Source organism: Marmota monax, unplaced genomic scaffold (assembly GCF_021218885.2).
Source record: "Marmota monax isolate L192 unplaced genomic scaffold, Marmota_monax_Labrador192_F-V1.1 WCK01_AAM20220418_F8-fsc00170, whole genome shotgun sequence".
In the NCBI taxonomy this organism is placed as follows: domain Eukaryota; kingdom Metazoa; phylum Chordata; class Mammalia; order Rodentia; family Sciuridae; genus Marmota; species Marmota monax.
In genome coordinates this window covers 2,399,808-2,422,741 of record NW_026692395.1, presented here as the reverse complement: position 1 = coordinate 2,422,741, position 22,934 = coordinate 2,399,808, and the positions used below count along the sequence as shown (strand labels likewise).

The 22,934-nt window shown below is 38.8% G+C and overlaps 1 protein-coding gene across 5 annotated transcripts in view; it reads right to left on the bottom strand.

Annotated features, from left to right (window-relative positions):
• Positions 1-22,934, bottom strand: part of Clcn5 (chloride voltage-gated channel 5) — a 160,887-nt gene that overhangs the window by 11,468 nt on the left and 126,485 nt on the right. For 4 of the 5 annotated variants that reach the window (XM_058578705.1, XM_046442553.2, XM_058578704.1 and 1 more), the window contains 7 exons: positions 16,990-17,141; positions 14,127-14,226; positions 9,860-10,047; positions 5,850-5,972; positions 4,705-4,911; positions 1,580-1,660; positions 613-1,155 (listed from right to left, as the gene is read on the bottom strand). In XM_058578705.1, the coding sequence (XP_058434688.1) occupies positions 613-1,155; positions 1,580-1,660; positions 4,705-4,911; positions 5,850-5,972; positions 9,860-10,047; positions 14,127-14,226; positions 16,990-17,141 (1,394 nt within the window). Of the gene's footprint in view, positions 1-612; positions 1,156-1,579; positions 1,661-4,704; positions 4,912-5,849; positions 5,973-9,859; positions 10,048-14,126; positions 14,227-16,989; positions 17,142-19,255; positions 19,539-22,934 lie in introns of those variants that run through there. The other variant, XM_046442555.2, reaches the window with a different exon arrangement.

The following is a 22,934-nucleotide window of genomic DNA, read 5'->3' as shown; positions in this document are numbered from 1 at the left end:
ACCACTATCCTACTTTCTCCTGCTAAGGCCTCCACTTTTTTCAGTTCAGGGAAAACATGCCAATGTCTGCTTTTAATAGTTTCAGAATTATATTAACTTGCGAAATGGATCCCAGTTGTTGAGTAGTTGCCTTGATTCCAAGTGTAAAAAGCAACAAAAGTAGTTATATATATTGGGCTGAAACATGAAATTCCTCTTTGAAACAGCCAAAATGGTTGAGTACCATCAACTTAATGGGGTTCAGAGAATATACTTTATGAATAACCTCTAAAGCCACCCTGTAAGAATTAATACCATACAGGACAAATATTGTTTTTTGGTTCTACAGGCACCTCACCATCCTTTTTGAGGGAAAATTGCTTCCCACAGAAAAGGAAAAGACATGTCTCCCCACAATCTCATCACTAAGGTTTGCATTTGGTCTCAAAATAATCTTGGACAACTTGAGAGAGGTAAAGTTATCTAGGAAGTTATGGGAACAAGTGGGGGTAAAAGAGGCTTTGGGGTGGGGTAATTACCACATGAACTATTGTAACTGTAAGATACCTTGGCTTTGCCCTCAAAAACCCACAGCCACACACACAGCCACTAAGTGCCAAAAGAATTCCTCACCTTCATGCCAAAGGTGAATATAGTAATGACAATTTTCAGGATGAGTGTTAAAGCCAGCTGCCACATGGCACTGTAGACTCCCACGCCAGCCGGTCTGTCAGGCAGTTCACCGCCCTTGCTTGTATTAAAACGGTTCTCATAATCACACAGCTTGGAGGAGTCCAGAAGGCCACAGTCATTGAACAGCTCAGAAATGAGCTCACTTGTACTCATTCGGGTATATTCATTGGGGAAAGCCAGGATGGCAGTGATGGCTGTCACGATGAGTACCTCTATGACGGGATACTTGCCCAACTGAGTGGTCTTACGCTTCCGACACCAGGCAATGTTTGTGCGGATAAACAGAGCTCCCCACAGACCACCAAATATGCCCAGCAGAATGAATGGTACAAGCTCAAAGAGATGCCACGGGGTGTGAAACTCCACATAAAACAGAACTAGGCGGCTGTTCCCAAATGGATTGATGGAGCGTAGAGTAAATGCTGCCACCAGGGCAGCAAAGAATGAACGCCACAAAGTTTTGAGGGGAAAATAGTAGCTGACCTATAAGAGAGGAGGTGAGAAAGCAAACTCGGTCAATACACAGAGAAATGATTTCAGGGGAAAAGGTGGTGCTGCTGGCATTAGAGTGGAGGATGACAACCGCCCAGGGATTTCTGGTCACACAGTAAATCACTGAGTTGTGCCATGCACTCAGGGACTGCAACATTTTTAGATATTGGCAAAAATCCTGACACACAAGCATGCACATGTCAGGTGCAGTGGCACACGCCTGTAAACACAGGGATTTGGGAGGTTGAGGCAAGAAGACCTCAAGTTCAAAGCGAGCGTCAGCAACTTTAGCTTAAAAAATTTATTTTTATTTTGAGACAAAATATTAACAAATAAAAATGGGCCTGGGGATGTGGATCAATGGTTAAGCACCCCTGGGTTCAATGCTCAGTAGCAAAAAAAAAAAAATCATTACCTCTTCCAGACTGAATAACACTCCTCCGATAGGTGCCCCAAAAGCTACAGATACACCAGCAGCAGCTGCAGCTGACAAGACCTACAATCCAAAACTCAAAATTAGCAATAAAATAATGCTGCTTTTCCATGTTCAATCATATTTTTAAAGGAATGTTGTTACCACACATTTTCTTTTTTAAAAAAATCCTGTACATGCTCCATATCCTCAAAAATGTAGTTCAATTTCTATTTACTTTGAGAGCAACCACTATTTCTGGATGTTGAACACACATACGTGGTTCCCATACTTATGCAGGACAAAGGGCCTTCCATTTGTGATTAATTTGGATATGGGCTGTGTTCTAAGTTATGCCTTCCATCTGCAATACACCCAATTCAGTAACTGATGTATTTATTCCCTACCTAAAATGAAGTACTTACAGTGATGTTTACATAGCACTTTGCAAAGGAATGTTTTTCAAATGAGATGTTAAAGAAGGCTCTAATGATACAAAACTGAAATTACAATTGGCTCACAGCTCTTCTGAAGCTGCATTATTTATACAACAGACATTTAGCTTTCCATGCTGTGTGCCCTACTCTATGCCCATTAACCTTTAGAAACAGAAATAGGAAGGCAGCTCGATTTTTAAAGGAAGAGAAAATGCTAAATATGTTTAGGCACAGCAAGGAAAGGGGCTAAGCAGGAGAAGAAGAAGCTGTTAGAGGGAAAGAGAACGAGTGATATTTAGAGAGTGTCACCTCTGTGTGTAGGCATGTGTGAGCATGTAAAATGTACAAGACAAACACTGATGATAGCAAACAAAGCATAGTTCCGTAGAAAGACAGAGTCCTTCCCTTGGATTCTAGTTGCTGTGGAGAAAGAGTTAATTGGGGGAGAAAGAAAACTCATAGCTAAAATGGCTTTTCATTTCAGACAGCCAACATGCAACTTGAGACAGAGGATTTCACTGTGTTTAGGATGAATTAGGGTGGAGAAGAAGGATTGAGTTGGCTGCTGCTTTAATTATCTACTGCAAGGTAAAATCAATCTATGCCCATCCTTCTCAAATCAGTTTTAATCTCAGCCATCTACCCACTTGGACAAGGCCACTGGCCACAAAAGGGTACCACCGATGGTAAGAACAATAGGAAAAGATAACTGGATAGTCTAAATGAGCAGTAGGAAGTAAATTTGAGATCCAAGTATCCACGAATCTACTCAGAGAAATATATGGCATCTGTACAGAGAAACAGGCAAATCAAACTTCCCTTTCATAATATAGGGGAGTATTTGAGCAAAAATGACAATTTTCTGGATGGAAAGTAACCAGCAATCTATAGTTTCAAACTCATCTCCATCAATGGAAAACCAGCAACAATCCACACTTTATTCTTGCCTGTTAAAATGTTTTTTTCCCTTCAACTCTGTTGCTTCCATTGTATATTATCTCTGTTTAACAACCTCTCCATTTTAACATGGACTTTGTGTCCCTCTACCACATAACACATACATAAACAGTCTACTACATAAGCCCATGTCACTTCTGCTATTTTTCCTCTCCTTTCTATGTGTATCAGGAACTTTCTCCCTTGAACTATCAAAATTTATTCTGTATTTGAAACCTCAGTGCCTTTCAGTTTCCTTCTAGGTCTTGCAGTTAACCTTTTTTGTTTTGTTTTTGAAAACCTATTTGTTTTCTTTTGTTTTCAGAAGAAATCGCTAGATTCCAGATTTGTGAAGCATCTTTCTTAATGAAATCACCTTGATCTTTGATCCATTACATGTGCTTGCTTTGTAATTCAAGGAAAATAAGCTAGAACCATTATTTCCTTAGGTCCTTAATTATAGCAGGATGAAAAAGGAACCAATGGCTTGGAACATTTTAAAAATGTTCCTCTTCAAAAGAGCATACATTAAGAACTGAATAAATTTGAGAACAACTACAGCGATGCTAATTTAGCCCAGTGGGGGTAGGTGTTTAGCAGAGCTGAGGCAGGAGGCAGAGTGAGGTCTAATCCAGAGAGAAACCAAGTCAAGTGTGCCCTTAGATAGAAATAAAGATAAAAATGTTGACACCTGAATTGCACAATGCATTTATATTTACTCTTGCATAGGAAATAAACAAGTTCTGCCAGGTGCAGTGGTGCATAGAGGCTGAGGAAGGAGGATCTCAAGTTTGAGGCCAGCCTCAGCAACTCAGTAAGACCCTCAACTTAGCATGAAGCTATTTCAAAATAAAAAATAAAAATGTCTGAGGATGAGAGGATACCTGGGTTCAATCCACAATACCAAGGAGGGAAAAAGGAATAGAAATCTTCTTCAGACAGGTGCAACAGCACATGCCTATAATCCCAGCAGCTTGGGAGGCTGAGGTAGAAGGATCGTGAGTTCAGAGCCAGCCTCAGCAATGGCGAGGTACTTAGCAACTCAGTGAGACTCTCTAAATAAAATACAAAATAGGGCTGGGGATGTGCCTCAGTGGTTGAGTGCCCCTGAGTTCAATCCCCAGTACCCCCCCCCCCAAATCTTCTTTAAAAATCTGTTAAAAAATTTGTAACTCCTTTTGTAAAGAAGCAACATATGCTTGCATAGGATTATATATAATAAAAAGTTAAAGTCATTACTTCTCTTTCCCTACCAGATCACTGGCCAACTCACCAGAAGTAGACATTTTTAACAACTTGGGGTAAACCCATTTTCCAGACATAGTAAGTTCATAGATATAAACATTTTTGAAATGTTACCTGAATTACAATATGCATATCAGTCACAAACTGACTTTTAAAATTTAATATTATTCTATCACCAGAATATCATATGTAGGACTACCTCATTCTTTTTAAGGGTTGCATAATATTCTATTATACAGGCAGGATATTGTTTATTGGATTAGTCCCTTCTTGATGGACACTTTGGTTGCTTCGGATTTTCACTATTTTGATAAACAGTGTACTGACTATCCCCAAAAACCTGTGTGAACACACATGCTAGGATGCCTGTAGGATAAATTCCTAGAAGTGAACTTTCTGAGTCAAAGGGTGTTTGCATTCACTATGGAAGAATTCCCAGATTTGCATTCATAAGACTGTATCACTTAAGTGCTCATGTAAAAAGTAACTATTAAGGCCATTTTTCATTACCTCTCTGCGTTTGGCTTCATTCTTCCTGTATTTGTTGAAGCAGTGGCAAAGGATGTTCCCACAGCAGCAAGCCACGTGCACTAGGGGGCCCTCTTTGCCCAGGCTCAAGCCAGAGGACACTGCCAGCACCAAGGTGATGGTTTTGATAACCAGGGTCCACTTACCCAAATAGCCCCTAATAATGAAACCACTCAAGATAGTTTTTATCTGCAGGACAAACAGAGAGATTGAACATAGACTAAGGAAGTAAAACAAGGTTAAGAAGCAAAAATCTGGGCCTCATCATAGAAACTACATCTTTTGAACAAGGGAGGTATAAATGCTTGATTTAAAGGGAACCCAGTTTGGGAGGGAGCTCAGGAGTTCAAGAAAGGTGGAACTATTCTTCAAGCTTTCATGTCCCCCCTCCCCCTTTTATTTTGGTGGTGGTGGTGAGAATGGGAGCCATGTGACATCTGGACAAGTGCATACTATATATGAGAATGGATAGCTGGAGAAATTTGAGAAGGCAGATGGGGAGGAATAGATGTTTCCCTTAGTTTACAAAATGGTGGCCTAAGGGGCATGTTCTGAGAGAGCAAGGTCAATGTTCTGGAACCAACCTGAAAGATTAGATATAATCTTGATCTCCTGCCAAAGAAATGACTACTACTTGGTCAAGAAACAGACAGGGGCAAGGTCATTCTGGTGACAAAATTTCAGTGGTTTTAGTCACCATAAAGCAACCTATGTCAAAAGTAGTTAGAAATAGGAATTCCCTTTAGCCTAAATTATATTGTGGGAGAAAGGTAGGGAAAAATTATAGGGAAATGGTTTTATTTCTTTTGCTCTACCAGAGTTGATAATTCCACTGTTTTTTCTGGTCAGAATCTTGGGGCTTACCCTGGGAACTTCTTGGGTAAGGACTGGGGAAGGTGTTTAGGAGCCTGGTTTAAGAGGAATCCTCAGGAGGCTCAGAATCAACCCCTTTTAATTTCCAGGTCACCTAGGCTAGGAGAAAGCTTCAGGGAGAACTTAAAGAGGCCTCAGGATCTGACTCTGTTTAATATTTACCAAATTATGGTACAGGCCGGAACACACACTAAAAGCTTTTAACCAAAAAGATTAATATTGTTACCATTCATAAACCATTTCAACATACTCACCTCAGGAATTCCAGAGCCACAGGCATAAGGTGCAAACACCTTGACAAGAGATACAGCAAGGAAGGCAAATAGGAGAGCCCAGAGGACATACATGAAATAATTGACTATGTAGGCAAAGGCCCCCTAGAACAGGGAAAAAAAGAGAGAGAAGTTCATTTTAGCTGAGATTACCTCAGTGAGGTATGGGGCTCTTCTGAGTCATGGTTTTACAGGAAAGAGTTCAGAAGGAAAAAGGCCTATATTAATTTGCTCAAATATTTCTTTCCACATTGTTCAACAAGGCAACAACTGATACGGTCAGGTCACTTGGTATTGAAAATTAAGATGCTTTGTTACACCTAAAGGAAATTCACACATTTTAGAAATGGACAGGAAGAAGATCAAACTCAAAACCCTGAACCAAAATTCACTGTTTATGTGAGTGCTTTGATAGGTTTTATAGTCTAATATATATGATCCTGTATCAATTTTACCAAGCATTTTATCAGTTCTTTTAATGAAATGGCCAAACCCTGGCTACACGTTTGAAGTGAAGTCCAGCTCTAAAATTTCATTACATTCACCTTTGGCTACCTATCTTGGTGTCAAAATCTCACAGGATATTATAGTGACTAAAATTCTTGGGTGGTTTTCCTTCCATCCTCCATCCCATTTTTCCCTTCCTTTTTTCTTGTGGTACTGGGGACCAAACCCAGGACTGCTCCACTACTGAGCTACTTTCCCAGCCCTTTTCTATTTCTTTTGTGACAAGGTATTTCTAAGTTGCTGAGGCTGTCCTTGACCTTGTGGTCCTCCTGCCTTTGCCTCCTAAGTCTCTGGGATTATAGGCATGCACAAGTGTGCCTGGTGATTTTTCTTGTTTATTGCATATGTTTAAAGTGTACAACATAATGTTTTTCATTTTGTTTTGTTGTTTAGGTGATGGGGATTGAACCCAGGGCCTTGTACATGCTAAGTACATGCTCTACCACTGAGCTACACTCATGGCCCTGATGTTTTCATATACATCTACATAATGAATGATTATTACAATCAAACAGACATACATAATCATCACCTTCCATTGTAGCCTTTCTTCATATGTGTGGTAATAGCATGTAAAATCTCTTAGCAAAATTTCAGTTCTTCTTCTTCTTCTTCTTCTTCTTATTATTATTATTATTATTATTATTATTGCATTGGGGGATTCAACCCAGGGGTGCTCTATCACCAACCTACATTCAAACCTTTTTTTTTTTTTAATTTTTTGAGACAAGGTCTTGCTAAATTGCTGAGGCTGGCTTTGAACTTGCAATACTCCTGCCTCAGCCTCTTGAGTAGCTAGGATTACAGGCTTGTGCCACTGAGCCCAGCAACAATATTAACTATAATCCTTACATGTTATATTCGATCTCTAGATTTATTCATCCCACCTAACTACAAATTCATACCTTTGGCCTACTTCCCATCTCCTTCTACTCTTTGTCCCTAGTAACCATCATTTTACCAACCTAGTTTATTTAAGATCCCATATATAATGATGACATCTTTAGAGATGCAGCAACAAGTATGTGAGTAGAAAGTTTGATGACATATATTTCAAAGAATAAAATGGCAATATTTCTTATGTACTCAGCATTGAACTCAGGGCCATGTACGTTAGTCAAGTGTTCTACCACTGAGCTATATCCCCAGCACCTTTAACTATTTTTAAAATGGAGAGAATATACCTTTAAGACTATTCCCTTTGATAATGAAGTATGCTACAAAAGAAATCTAGTTTGGACCACAAATAAGGATTCATTAAAATTAATGGACTGGTAAATAGTCATGCCTTACAAAAAAACAATTTTGGACCCTAGGAGGTTATGCTTGTTGGTAGAAATATTAGGAGTTGAAATTCATTCAAATTACACGGAATACAAAACTCAATGGACTTTTTGACTTTTCAAAATACAAAACATTATTTATATAATTCACTGACCTAGACAAAGAGTGCTCAGGTTTTTTTTTTCTATGCTATAAGCTTGATACAGGTTTTCCATGATTTTAGCTCCTCAAAGGCACAGACAATTGGTATCTCCTTGCCTTTCAAATGTAACCTAGGAGCAAGGAGACTCCAGAGGTACAAAACAAAGAGGGAAAGGGAGTGAAGGGTAAAGTAACAAACAGGCCAGAGGCACAGATGAGGCCAAATTCTTGGCAGGAGAAGGTTTCCTAAAACCTAGAAGACTCTTTCCCCAGGCTAGGATTTCATTCATAAAAAGGAAAGCCAGAGATAGTTGTTGCTCAAGCAAATCTCAAACTCCAGGTCTGGTTTGACAGTAACTACTGGAAAACACACACACACACACACACACACACACACACACACACACAACTATATGGGGACAGACAGTATGAGGGAGCCTTGTGGTCATAGAACTGTCCTACATTTTCACTGTGCTGGTGGTTATACAAAACTACACATGGGATAAAATCACAAAGAACTCTATCTCAAATCAGTCAGTGTAAAACTGGTAAAATTAGGTCTGTGGTTTGTATCTAAGTCAATTTCTTATACTATTTGTCATCATTATGCAAGGTGTTATTTAGGGAGGCTGAGTGAAGCATATAGAGGATCTCCTTGTACAACTGTTTTAACACTTCCTAGAAATTTGTAATTACTTTTTTCAAAAGTGTCTCATCAAAAGCAAGGGAAACACATGCATCCATCCACCTTCACTCACCCTGAATTCCAGGACCTCTCAAACTATTCTACCCAGGTCCTTCTAATCTAAGACAGTACATAGGGTAAAGGGAGGTGGTACCTGGAAACAGAGCTAAAACAGAGATCTTGAAGTTTCTATAATCACCCTTCTGTGCTGGAGAAAGAGTATTCCTTCTATCTAACTGGATTTTGGTACCCATTATCCAACCTCTCTCTCCCCAATCCCCTCTCACTTCCCAGCCTCCAGTGACCATTATTTTGCTCTCTACTTCTTTAACTCTCTATTTATATGTGATCTGTTTTCAAAAATAAAATTTCAGAGTATAAGCATATGTCCTAGTCTTGCTTTCCCCACTTTACCAACAGAGTGGAGGAGTAGGGAGCTAAAATGTACCCAATGTAGTTGGTGAAAGAGTGGAATTGGGAGTTGAGAGTTTGTTTTATGTGCTTTCATTTTCAGTGGGAGAGAGCTAACATAACAAAGTGGTAAGAGAAAGGAAATGAACCAAAAAGCAAAATCACTTGTGCACCAAAAAACACATGCTAGAGGACAATAAAAATGTTGATTTGATTGCAAGATGTGACTATAAGCAATTTTATTCCTAGGTTTCTGTTATTTAAAAAAAACATTTTTAGTTGTAGATGGACATAGTAACTTTATTTTATTTATTTATTTTTATGTAGTGCTGAGGATCAAACCCAGTGCCTAACATGTGCTAGGCAAGCACTTTACCACTGAGCTACAAATCCCAGCCCGGGTTTGTGTTATTTTGACATGGAATATATCATATGTTTTAGTATTCTAATGCGACACTTGGGAACCAATCACTTTTGGTGTTCATATGATAAACAGATTTTAAATGAAAATTTTTGTGTGGTGCTTGGGATCAAACCCAGGACCTTGAACATGCTAGGCAAATGCTCTGCCACTGAACCACTCCCCTAGCCCTAAACACATTTTTAACCCATTCCCTCCTTCATTAGAAATCATAGCTTACCTGTTGGGTGCTTCTGACATTCCCATTGAAATTATTAGGGAAAGACATATTCAGTTACATTGTATACTAACAACTCAGAAGACTTGCTGGGCTTATTTTAAACAAACCAACATTTTAAAGATAAGCAACAACTGATTGCCCATGTCAGAAGAGATGGAAATAGGATTGTGCATAAACCACAGAACAAGGCAGCTGGCATGTGTTCCCCTTTTTATAAAAAGAAATACAGGGGGAGATTCCACAATAGCCACAAGTACAATATCAGAAATGAAATAAATGTAAGAATAAAATCTAGTGGTTCCGAAATCATCACTGTATGTTACCTCATCTGTGTTGATGATAAGTTGGGACCAACTATTCCACTCTGGACATTTGTCTCTGTCTTCAAAGGTGACATGTTCAGAGTTCCAGCAACAGTGTTCATGGTTAAACCAGAACCCTCCTGTGCATATGCCTTCTTTTAAGTCTGTCATCCAATGAGCAGAGATGTCTATCAGGCCAGCTAAGGAACCTGGTTTGTGAGGGAGAGAAGACCAAAGTTAAATTCCATTTCTGATACTCTGTTCTTCAGTAATCAAAGTTTTGTCAGCAAAAACAAGGGAAAAGGAATCAAAATAACTGACGAGCACATACATTGGCTTGGTTTTCACTCATTATCTCCCCCATGAAACACTGGTGTCTGTATACAGGAGGGACTCGGGGAGAAGAAGAACAGTTGGTTGGGAGTAAGGGGCTATTGGTTTTGTCTTTAAGTTGAATCTACCTGGCCAAGACACTGCTTTGATTTAGACGGTAAAGTTTATTCAAGATTATTTCATTCTCGATATATATGTACATGTATGCTTACACACACACACACACACACACACACAGTTGAGAAAACATGACTTGCCCATACTGATAAATATTCTAATGGTGGTTATTGGAGATGGGGAGGAGAGCTGGTAAAGTTTATAGAAAGAAAGGCTGATCCTACGTAGCAGGATTTTACTACACAGACAAGGGAACTAGAGCAATGGCAGGAAGGCATTGTAGGCTAAGGGAACTGCATTTATAAAAGCACAAACTATGATGTGCATGGAAAATTAGATACATTGAAGCCTTCTGAACCTCGGACATGAACATTCTGAATTTTTCTTAGTGAGGAGAAATAAATGCTATTATACATGGAATATTCTTCTAAAAGAAAAATAAGAAAATGAACAGTGAACTGGGGACATATGTATTATAGATAGTCCACTGATAGGGTTAAGATAGTTATAGTGCTTTAGATTCTGGCCTTCTCTTCATTTCTGTCTTCCAGATGAAGAAACTCTGGCATAGAGAAATTAAATGACCCAAAGTCATGCTTTAGGGAAATAGTAAAGACATCATAAAATTCACAGCCCCTGAATTCCCAGACTGTTCTTGCACTCAGACACACTGCTTCCATTGTTGCTCTCCAGTGCTTAAAAACAAAATACTCTTGTGTATGAGGGAAAGAAAAATAGTCACTGACCACCTAGTGACAAGAAATACATTAAAAAGTGGAGGATATGACGCCTACATTCCACCAGGCAAGAGGCCATGTCATGTGTGTGTTTTGGTAGGTGCTAAAAGTGTTAGCACAGGCTATTTACATCCTTGAATACCCTAGTCAAATCTAGCACGTTGTTTGACACCAACTTTTGGCCACCCCACCCTCCAGCCTTCACTTCTTTCTAACTCATATTGAGTCATAGTAAGTCTGCCTGGACTTAGAAAATTAACAAGATGTTATATAGTTTGACTTACTCTCTGGTTATTTCATGTGTGTGTGTCTTATTTTACCCAACGCTATTACCCACCATCTTATCCTTCCTTTTATTTCTACCTGTCCTCCTCCTTCTCTCAATCAGCCCTTTCTTTGCTGGTTACAAATTTTATTAGGTTTCCCCTGAGCCAAAGAATAAAATGCTATCCCTTCTCCTTGTTATCATTTTAAGATTTTGCCCCTCCTTTTTTCCCCAATGACTACCTAAACCTCTACACTAGCTTCTGTGCCTTGAAATATGGCTCTTTTTATATATCTGAGATGATTTTTCAAGGTCATTGATGTGCTCCTAACTTCTAGGCTGTATATCCTTTTCCCGTCATCTTCCTTCTCTTTAGCTCTCTGCAATATTTTGCATCACAGACCACCCAATTCCAAACTCACCGTGCTCTCTCACCCTGTATGAGTCAGAAAGAGCAGAGTTAACATCCTAGACCATGGGTTTGCAAACTACTTCCCAAGGGCCAATCCTTTATTTGTAAATAAAAAGGTCCTGGTGGCAGCCAAGCTCATTTGTTCACCTGTGATCTATGGCTGCTTTCATGTCACATCAGCAGAGTGGAACAGGTGCTAAAATATTTATTAGCTGGCCCCTTTATAGAAAAAGTTTTCCAACCCCTATCCTAGATAAAAATCTAGCTATGGATATAAGCCATTTTTTTAAATTTAAAGTAGCCATTTTCTACTTTGTGGCTCATGAATCATTATCCCTTGGTAACAGCAGCATTATTAACAACTGGGCAGTGTGTTAAGTGCCATATCCTATTTAATCCTCACAGAAACTCTTAATGTAGGTACTGTTATTATCTCCATTTGACAGGTCAGTAAACTAAAGCTTCTAGGGGTTAACAAGAAACTTATCCAAAGCCACCAAAAATGTAGTGGGACTGAAATTCAATCTCTAGCTACCTGAAATTAGATCCTGGACTGTTACCTACCCTCTAACACCATCTCCTCTAGCTTTTCCACCTAATTTCTTCTATTTTTTTTTTCTTTTTTCCGTACCAGGGATAGAACTTAGGGTCATTTAACCACAAAGCCATATCCCCAGTCCTTTTTTTTTTTTTTTTAATTTTGAGACAGGTCCCTCTAAGTTGCTTAGGGACTTGCTAAGTTGCTGAGGCTGGCTTTGAACTTGTGATCCTCCTGCCTCAGTCTCCTGAGCCTCTGTGATTACAGACATGTCCCACCTTGCCTGGACACACATAATTTCTATTTCAGTCTAAGATTCTAGATACACCTAGGCCCCATCTTTTATTTTCAATTTATTTTCTGGTACTTGGGATTGAGCCTACGTTTCTCTACTTCTGAGTCACATCCCCATCACTTTTTTTTTAATTCTGAGACAGGATCTTCCTAAGTTTCCTAGAGCCTTGGTAAATTGCTGAGGCTGGCCTTGGACTGTGATCCTCCTGCCTCATCCTCCCAAGTGCCTGGGATTACAGGTATGTGTCATTGTACCTGGCATCATTTAATGTTATAAGTACATACCTTTTGGCATCTCTGCCTGGCATCCTTGGCTCTCTGCTTCCCCCATAATAGAAGCCTATTTGAGAACTTGCTTTAAAGCTATATTTGCATAGCATATATACTAGTTTTACTTAGACTGTATACAGTTTAAGAATCCCTAATCTGGAAAGCTCCACAATCCAGAACTTTCTGAGCTCCAACATATCAGCAAAAATGGAAAATTCCACATCTGACCTCTGAAGATGGACCATAATCAAAATTCATATGGTCTAAAAATACTGTATAAAATTACCTTCCAGCTATGTGTGCAAGGTATATATAAAACATAAATGGAGACTTGGAATGTAGTTCCTTGCTAGAGTGCAAGAGTAGCAAGTACAAGGAAGGCTATGTGTTCCATCCCCAGCACAACAAAACATAAAATAAATAAATTTCAAGTTTAGATTTGGGTCTCTTCCTCCAAATATCTTATTATGTGTATGAAAATATTCCAAAACCAAAAAAAAAATCTGAAATACTTCTGTCTGCAAGTATTTTGGATAAGGGATACTTAGCCTATATTATTTTGAGTGGTAAAGGAAGCTGATGGAGCTAATAGAAAAAGGTGGTATAAATAAATAAAACAAAGAAAGAGGTGGTACCATCTCACTGCTCAGCCACCATGAAAGAATGCAATGAGAAATTCCTTGAAAGAATGGACCACGTCACATGCCTTTATATACCACCAAATGAAAGAGTAGACAAAAGTTCAAGAAACAGCTGTCTCAGGGAATTCTTGTATGCATCTGCTCTCCTAAACTCCATTCAGAATACTTTTTTAAAAACTGTGTTTTTAAATAAAAATTGGTATATATGTGTCAAAAAACAACAACAACAACAAAAATGCCTGATGATTTCTAACAGAAGGGCTCTTCCTCAAGATAAGTACTAAAATGCAGGGTGGACATCGCCTTAAAGTGAAAATGGGCCAGGCCCGGTGGTGCACACCTGTAATGTCAGCTGCTTGGAGGCTGAGATGGGAGGATCACAAGTTCAAAGCCAGCCTCAGCAATTTAGCGAGGCACTAAGCAACTCAGTGAGACCCTGTCTCAAAATACACAATAGGGCTGGTTGAGTGCCCCTGAGTTCAATCCCTGGTACCCACCCCCCAAAAATGAAAATGGTATGTTATAACAGACAAAAGATGTTTAAATGCAGTTCTTCATTTGTTTAAGGTAGGAGATTCATTTCAGGTAGAAAAACAGCATACAGGCCAGTTCATAAATTAGGGGAGGGGCACAACACAATTTTCAGAGATTTGTTTTGAAAACTACCATAGTTGACCATACCTGATAAAAGTCCAATAAGGAGCATCAACAACCAGCCGGAAAATGCATCGCTCACACTGTGAATTAAGGCCCATGTTGACTCTTTGCTTTTATTGGTGATCTAAGAGAAAATGAAAAAAAAAAAAACTATTGGTATATGCTATACATACTCTTCCTTCACCTCAAAATTGCTCAGTAAGGAAATACAATGATAATCACCTGGGAATAGAGACCCATGGAAAATTACTTCTCATACAATCTTTAACTGAACGGATTTCACCAAGAACTTTGAAGTTTCCTGTACTCTACCTTCATCTGTAGTACTGTGTTGCTCACAAGTACCTTATCTAGGGCTTCCCTAATTTAGTCAGTAATTTCTTAGAATGTCAATCTTTTACTTATTGTAAGGATCTCTTTCTGTCTTGGACATCAGCTATCCCAAGGACAGTCACTTGAAACCAGAAAATAGTTTGTCTCGAAAATATAAACAAACAGAGACTTATGTGAATGATGAAAGTACAATCTGTGGTTTATTTCATAGAGCCATGTTTCAGGTTAGGCAAGTTCTAACACCCAATCCCATGAACCCCTAATTTTTTATTAATCACAGATACTTAGTGATACCAGAGATGTGTTTCTTTCATTTTTTTAGAAACCTGAAGGCACAAGCTAAGGCTATCAGAATATAAGGAAAGTTTTACCTTTTATTCCCAGCCTGGTCAATTTAACCTTTCAGTATCCATATTTTTAAAACCAACATTCTGCCAGTTTTGTCATGGGTACTTGTCCCTTTTCTGTACCATTATTTATTAGACCGGAAGTAGTTGATTTAGCTGTCCTACCTTCACCTACAACATCACAATAAGCTGAAAATTTCAAAAGAAATTTAAAAATGCATTTTGATCTATGACATTGTTTCCAATATCAGTGCTGAAAATAGATGAGGTTACATTTTTTTCCCTGTGACATTATTTCCTATCTGATAACAAATCATTAATGCTAGTGGGAAAAAAAGTTCCCATAGACCATGTGATAAATGCACTTCAGTTTTGGATTCCTAATTGTTATCATTTATCTCAGATGCAACCATTAATAGGAGAAATATGCTCTTGTCATATCACAGGTGACTCTCACAATTTGAATAATGTGAATATGCAACTGATGACAAACTGAACTCTGAAAGCAGAAATTCAGCAAGATTTCTGAAAGCAGAAAGCCAGCAAGATTCTCAGTTCTAAAGTCTGCCTGATTAATTGATATGATAAAAAGATTATGGAGTATACTCCAGAAATCTTAGGAAAAACACATAATGCCTTATATGATCACCCTTTTGAGTTGTGATAACTCAGTAGAATTACCACAATTCCACGGATTAAGAAGGAATTTCTCAAAGCCTGTATCCAGGACAACCTGACTCCCAGGGGTTCAGGTGGTCCTGAGAAAATCAATCAAGAGCTGGGAAAGGGCTTAAGAATGAAAGGCAAAGGCTGGGGGTGTGGCTTAGTAGTGGAGCACTTGCCTAGCATTTACCAGGCCCTGGGTTTCATCCCCAGCATTGAAAGAAAGACAGAAAGATTTCCACCTGACCGCTCAAGAGATTTGCTTGGCTCTGAAAGGAGGAAATTGTGAATTCAGGAGAGAATGGGGTCAGCTGAACAATCACATTTTTAATTTGAGTCAAAGTAGAAATAGTAAAGGAAAAAATACTACTACTGGGCTTCGGTGGTGGTTCAGTAGTAGAGAACTTGCCTAGCATGTGTGAAGCACTGGGTTTAACCCTTAGTACCACATAAAAATAAACAAATATGTCCCTCTACAACTAAAAAAAAAAAAAAAAGCATTAAAAATGCTACTACTACTGTGGCCTAAAGAAATGACTTACCAGGGGATCACCTACTGACAATTGTTGGGCTAAGGTTGGACACTTACTATTTTTTTAAGTTTTTTAGTTGTAGATGGACACAATCCCTTTACTTATTTGTTTATTTATTTTTTCATTTATTTTTATGTGGTGCTGAGGATCGAATCCAGGGTCTCACAATTGTGAGGCAAGTACTCTACCACTGAGCTATAGCCCCAGCCCTGACACCTACTATTTTTAATGAGCTCTCCATTGTGGCCCTTATGCAAACTAGAAATTTGGATTCCCTAAATTAAATGATACACAGCAACAAATTAAAGGCAAATGACCTTGGCAGACTGCTCTGAGAGTTTTCCACAATACTTTGAAAAGAGAAAAGTGTGGAAATTCTCTTGCCAAATTCAAAAGAACCTCTGCCATAACCCTAATTACCATCTATTACCTATTGCATTAAATTAAGGCCCTTAATCTGAACTGATTGGTCTTGTGGTATGAGTTGAATACATGAATTTATTTGAGTTTTATGGTTGTACAAGAGCTATAATCATAAGGAATTCATCCCCTATGATTCAGTAAACACCAGGGCTATGAGAATTTTTTTCTTTTATTCCTTTAAAAGGAGCCCACTAACTTATTTTAGTTTTAAAATTCTTGCTTCAAGGAAAAACCCGCAAAAGGGAGATGAGAAGGGGGAGGAAGATCTTTGACTTTAATTTTGCCACCCTCTTTAAAGATTGTTTTCACCTCTTCAAAGGCACTTATACCCATTCCAGGCCTGTAAGGACCATTTTTAATCCCTTATTTTAGGAAGACAAATCATCAATAAATACAATTTTGTAAAGCATCTAGGATAAAAATAATATTCAAGATGTCTTTCAAAATAAGTTAAAAATTAAACTCTACATTGATAATAGATATCAAATTCAGTCACATCCAGGACTGAAGAAAGGAAAAAAAATAAAAAGTATTTTCTAACACTTCCCCCAGTATTTCCTAACACTCACGTACCATCCTTTGTCTTACCTCTCGGTGTCTATCCCGGTCTCGAGACTTCTCTCTCACCCAATCAATTGTGTTGAAATCATCATAGGTACCTACACCTGGTATTGGCTCCTCCAAGAAGTCCATGATCCTATTTGAAGAACCTATTCCTCCACCATTGTATGACTTGTTCCCTATATTGAATGGGAAACAGACATTTTACTTCATTTTTAACACCTCTTTTCTCAGCTCCAACAGGTGAGCCTTTAAACTATCAGATGACTACAGTTAGAGTGTGCAATATCCTTACCTGGTAGGTACATCCATCACATTCAGAGGTTTTGTGATCTAGGCCCATTTGATGAGTAACTAAAGGCAGTGTGAATGGAAAGGGACAGATGAGAGCAATAGTACAAAGAGAGTAATAATAGGAGTTGATCTGCAATGAGAAAGGATTTACAGAAATATCAGGAAGGAGTTTGGAGCAGTGTAGTTACTTCAGTTTATGGAAGACAGACAAAAGGGTCAAAGGTCTTTGCAGACATATCACATCAAGAACTATTTTACAATTACAAGGCAGTAATTCAATCATATGAGATGGCTTTTGCCTAACCAGGGACTCCAAAGAAAGCATGTAAGCCTCTTCAAGAGTTAAGCTACCTGGAATGTTAAAATTTCCCTTCAATAGGCAGAAGACTTGGATTCCTAATATAAGGGCTCATAGAAACTCTAACATGTCAGAAAGTCGAAGATTTCCAAGTAGAAATTTAGAGAACAGTGCATGGCTCAGTGATAAGATGTCCTTCTCTGATCTTTCAATTAGAAAAATAACACCCATTTGCCCATCTCTCATGGTCCTTTACTTGCTTCACTTTCAGCATTTCCATCACAATTACTTATGTGTATTTTTTATCTTCCTTTCTAGATTAAAAGCTGGTAGTCCCGTATCTGATTCATCATTGCCTTCTCCACAGTGCCTGGCACATTCCTGATACTCAATAAATATCAGCTGAAACAAGATGCATGTATTTGATGGATGGCAGGGACGAGGGAGAAGTATCGAAACAGTTGTACTCACACATGTTTAGTACTGCTTAACGTACTTGTTCAAAATATTTTGGCAGAATCATCTGATGAAACAATATTTAGTTATTAAACACAAAATGTGAAACAGTATTGAGGAATTTATGCAAATTGCACACAGGAAGGAAAAATGCAGAGTAATGCCATCATTTAATGCACCGAGCCAAAGCTCATATTTGCAGCAGGGACAACCTTGGCAGGACAAGGTTTCATCCAAACTGTTTGGTAATGACTTCTTCTGCAGAGAAGGCCCGAGTGGGCCGCCACTGACTCCCTCCCCACTACTGGCATGCCCACTTTCACTAGAAACTCCTACCAGACAACTTCAGCACGCTCATGGGGTAAGTTTGAATGAATACGCCAAGCTGTATGTGTTTTACCAACTGTAATTCTGCTGAATGTCTAATTCAGCACACTTTACACAAGCAACGTACACATTTGAAAGGAAAAGCTCAGCAGAGTTCATATCATCTGGAGGAAGCGGGTAGGACAGGGGGTGAACAAGTTAATCTTAAAACCCCAAAGCAAAGTCCTTTCCATATCTTCACTGGTACCTGGCTGTAAAATGGATGGCTGCTGAATCACCAGCCCAGCATTTCCTATCATGTCAGTGTCATGCTGATAAAGATGAAAGCTAGTGTGTTGTTTGAGAGTTTGGAGAGGAAAGCCAGCTAGGAAATAAGGGCAGAAAGAGAATAAAGTGCATATGGGGGAGAGGGGGACTAAACTGTTTCAATTCCTAAGTCAAATGCTGACACGAACACAGGACTCCAGACAACCAAAAATTGACTTTTAAAAGCAGCTTAAGGCTTCCCTTGAATTTTCTCTGGCTTGAGAGTTCTTTCAGGAAGGAAAAAAAGGGGGAAAGAAAGAAAGGATTTTGTGAAACTGATTTTTAAAAGCATCTGAAAGCTATCTAATGTTACTTTCTCTCTCCCTATATATATCAAATGAGTCCCCCAGCTTTAAGGATCTTAAAGCAAAATGAAGATCTGCAACAGCGTCCTGGCAGGAAAGAAAGAATCCTATTACATCACTAGGTAACATGAGCACCACCGCATCATCCTCCTTTGTCGTAGTCGGTCTCCTGTTAGAGACGCAATTGTCAGGCCCCTCGCAAAGGGCAGGCAGTGATTAGAATCCTACTACAGACTGCTTGCGATTCTCCAGATCCCCTGCTCCCGGGGGCATGCTTCAGTCCTGAGTCAGGCTCAAGTCTGCTTACCTTCAATCACAGTTCTCTTTTTTTCTGCCTCAAGGAAGAAATAACCTTGGCAGCCTGCATTTAGTCATTTAGGTTGAGGCGCTTTTACAGAAGGAGCGCCGCTGGCTCCCAGGCGCTTCAGAAGGGCACTTGCTGCGTTCTCCGCCTTTCACAGCAACAAACGCCACCTAAAGAGCCACCAGTGCTCCCCGGCGGTCAGAGTGTGATGTCACTGTTGGGATCACGTGACCAGACCCTTGGACCAGCCTTGGAGAAAGGAAGATTTTTAACCGAGCACGGAAGCCTTAAAGATGTAGTCTCATCTAACCCAATGCCATCAAACTTGGGGCAGTCAGGTCAGCTCAGAAAACTGGGGTCCAGACAAAGTTTTATCCTTCAGACCAATCATTTAGCAGAAAGTCCCAAATCATTTACAGTTACAAGGGTCCTAACTAAAAAAAAAAAAAAAAAAAAAAAAAAAAAAAAAAAAAAAAAAAAGGAGGGAGGCAACAGAGAAAGAGTTTTTAAAATGCACTGGGTAGATATAACATGAATAAAACCTTACAAACTCAATGCTGAGTGGAAGGTTCCAGAAGCAAGGAGCACATAACACTATCAGTCTATACCTGTAAGTTCAAAAACAGGCAAACCTAAAATATATCATTTTAGGATCCATTGATTACATTATAGAGAGAAGGAAGAATATGACAAAATGAAAGACTGGATTTACTCAGAGGAGAAGGTTGCCATCTGGGAGGAGCACATGGTGAGGGTAGGATTTTTGGAATTCTGGTCATTTTTCTTCATACAGGTGGTGGTCACCTGAGTGATTACTTTTAATTACCATTTAAAGTGTACACATGTTTCCTATCTTAGTTGCTATAGACGTATCATGATTAAAGAAAAATGTGAAGCTGGGAGCCATGGCACACTCCTGTAATCCCAGCAATTTGGGAGGCTGAGGCAGGAGGATCACAAGATGGAGACCAGCCTTGGTAACTTAGTGAGACTATGTCTCAAAATTAAAAATAAAATTATACAGGCTGGAGTTGTAGTTCAGTGGTAGAGTATCCCTGGGTTCAATCCCCAGTACTGCAAAAAGAAAAGAATAATGTGAAGTCAGGTGCAGTTTTATATATCTATAGTCCTAGCTACTCAAGAGGCTGGGGTAGGAGGATTGCTTTGAGCCCAGGAGTTGGAAGCAAGCCTGGACAGACCTCATTTCAAAATAAAAAGTATTTTGGGGATGGGGTTGCAGCTCAGTGGTAGAGTGTGTGCTCAGTGTGCATGAGGCCTTGGGTTCAATCTCCAACACTACAAAAAGGAAGAAATGATGGAAGGAAAGAAGAAAAACATGGATAAACTAAATTGCATAATTACTTACCATACAAGGTCAGTTCTTTAATAGCACCCAGACACTTTGAAACCTCAGAGTACAATCAATAAAATGAGTTATTTCTTAGTAGTAATACTATCTTGTCGGGTGTGGTGAGGCACATATAATCCCAGAGACTCAGAAGGCTAAGGCAGGAGGATCACAAATTCAAGGCCAGCCTCAAGAAACTTAGTAAGACCATGTGTCAAAATAAAAGTAAGAATAAAAAGAACTTGGGATGTAGCTCAGTGGTAGAGCACTCCTGGGTTCATTCCTCATTACCACAAAAGGAAAAAAAAAAAAGTAGTAGTGCTTGCCCCAGAAAGCAACATTGACTTTGACACTCATTAATCTCACCTGGGTGAAAGCAGTTACAGCAGCCCTGACAATAAATTCAATACTATATTTCCATTGTTTTAAAGGCTTTCCCTTCCCTGGCCCTATTCAGAAGGCTATTTTTAAGCAGGTCTTAATTAATAGTGCAATAAGGCCAGTCCAGGAAAAGAATAAAATTGCCATCTTAAAACTCCTTAAGTGAATCAAGAGGACAGCCACTGTTAAACATTAACCCAGACACAGTGCGCTCCAATAATCAGACTGTACATGTAGGGCTCTGAAATGTTATTAGTTTCATCAGCTCTTAAGGTCCAATATGACCTGAAATGTTAACACAACAAAACCTTATAAAATGTGAGGCATTGAAGGAAATTTGTATGCTTTCAGTTCATCATAATTTTAACATTTCACTCTCTGGATGAACTAATATAGCATTAATGAGGAAAATTTACATTATTTGGCAATTTATATTAAGTGCCGATGAATTACAAACAGTAAAATAAATAAACAGTCATCTATGGCCCAAGTGTGACTGTCTTATACAATTAAAATTTCAGAAAACTAGGTATATTTTATTCAAAGAGGATTACATGCCCAACCTCATAAGCTCCTTCAAAGTCACTCTTTATTAAATAGGATTTTATCTGTAATATCTGAAGACCTCTGCAGAATCTACTCACATTATTTAATAAGAGTTATCTTGTTGGATTATTTCACATTTCAGCAGATACAGTACTAGCAACCAATGTAGCAAAATAACTCTATTTTGGGGGTACTCAAAAATACATAGTTCTATAGATTATATAGCTGGGCCCACGTTAATACCTTTTACTGAAATTTCTGGTGTTTTTCAAATGTTCTATCAGTGACTCTAAGGAAAGGACTTTTTAAAAAATCTCATGTAAGGTTGTTTTCTTTAAGTAGGAGAAAGCTAGTAGGTATGATGCAGTGCTCATGCTAAAATGAGATTTACTTACACTTAGGAATAAGAAATGAAGCAGAAGTATTCAGAGTCTGACATGCTATATTTCTTTCATTTTTTTCTGTCTCCATTCCCTACTCTGCCAAATTTGTAATCTTTAACATATGTTCATTTTACAGACTGCTCAGTGTAGAACAATTGCTGTTTTTTATCTTTTGCAGTACTGGGGTTTGAACCCAGGAATGGTTATCTCCAGTCCTTTTTATTTTGAGACAAGGTCTCACTAAGTTGCAGAAGCTAGCCTCACATTTGTGATCCTCCTGCCTCAGCCTCCCGAGACACTGGAATTACAGGTATGTGTCACCATGCCTGGTGGACAATGGTTTTATTATGAAATTAAGACAAAATGTTTGCCAATTTTAATGCAGTTTATGACAAATACCCAAAAGTTAATATTTTGGGGCATGCAGACTTATCTTTTTGGAATGCAGATTTGAATAGATCATTTCCTGGTTTCTAAGTTGTTGGAGGCTCCTACAACAATGTCTTGAAAATATGTTCAGCAGCAGAACATTTAATGAGAATTTGGCACATGTGTGGACCAAGGATTTAAAAATATTCATAGTAATTTTTAGAGTAGGAAAACTAAATATTTTAAATGTATAATGATGATGATGATGATAATGACACTACTACTCTTTTAGGTTTCATCAGTGAGAGAGATTAAATGGTTTGTTCTATTTAACCAAGGTGGTCGTGTCTGACTTTGTGGGTGGAGGGGTTTGAAACCAGGGGCTCTTCATCACTGTGCTACATCACCAGCCCTTTTTTTTAAATTTTGAGTTGGAGTTTTTTGTTTGTTTGCTTGGTTGGTTTTGGTACCAGGGAGTGAACTTAGGGGTGCTTAACCACTGAGAAACATTCCTAGACCTTTGCATATTTTATTTAGAGACAGTGTCTTACTAAGTTGCTGAGGTTGGCTTTGAACTCACAACCCTCCTGCATCAGCCTCCCAAGTTGCTGGGATTATACGCATCTGTGACTGTGTCTGGCCCATATGTGATTTG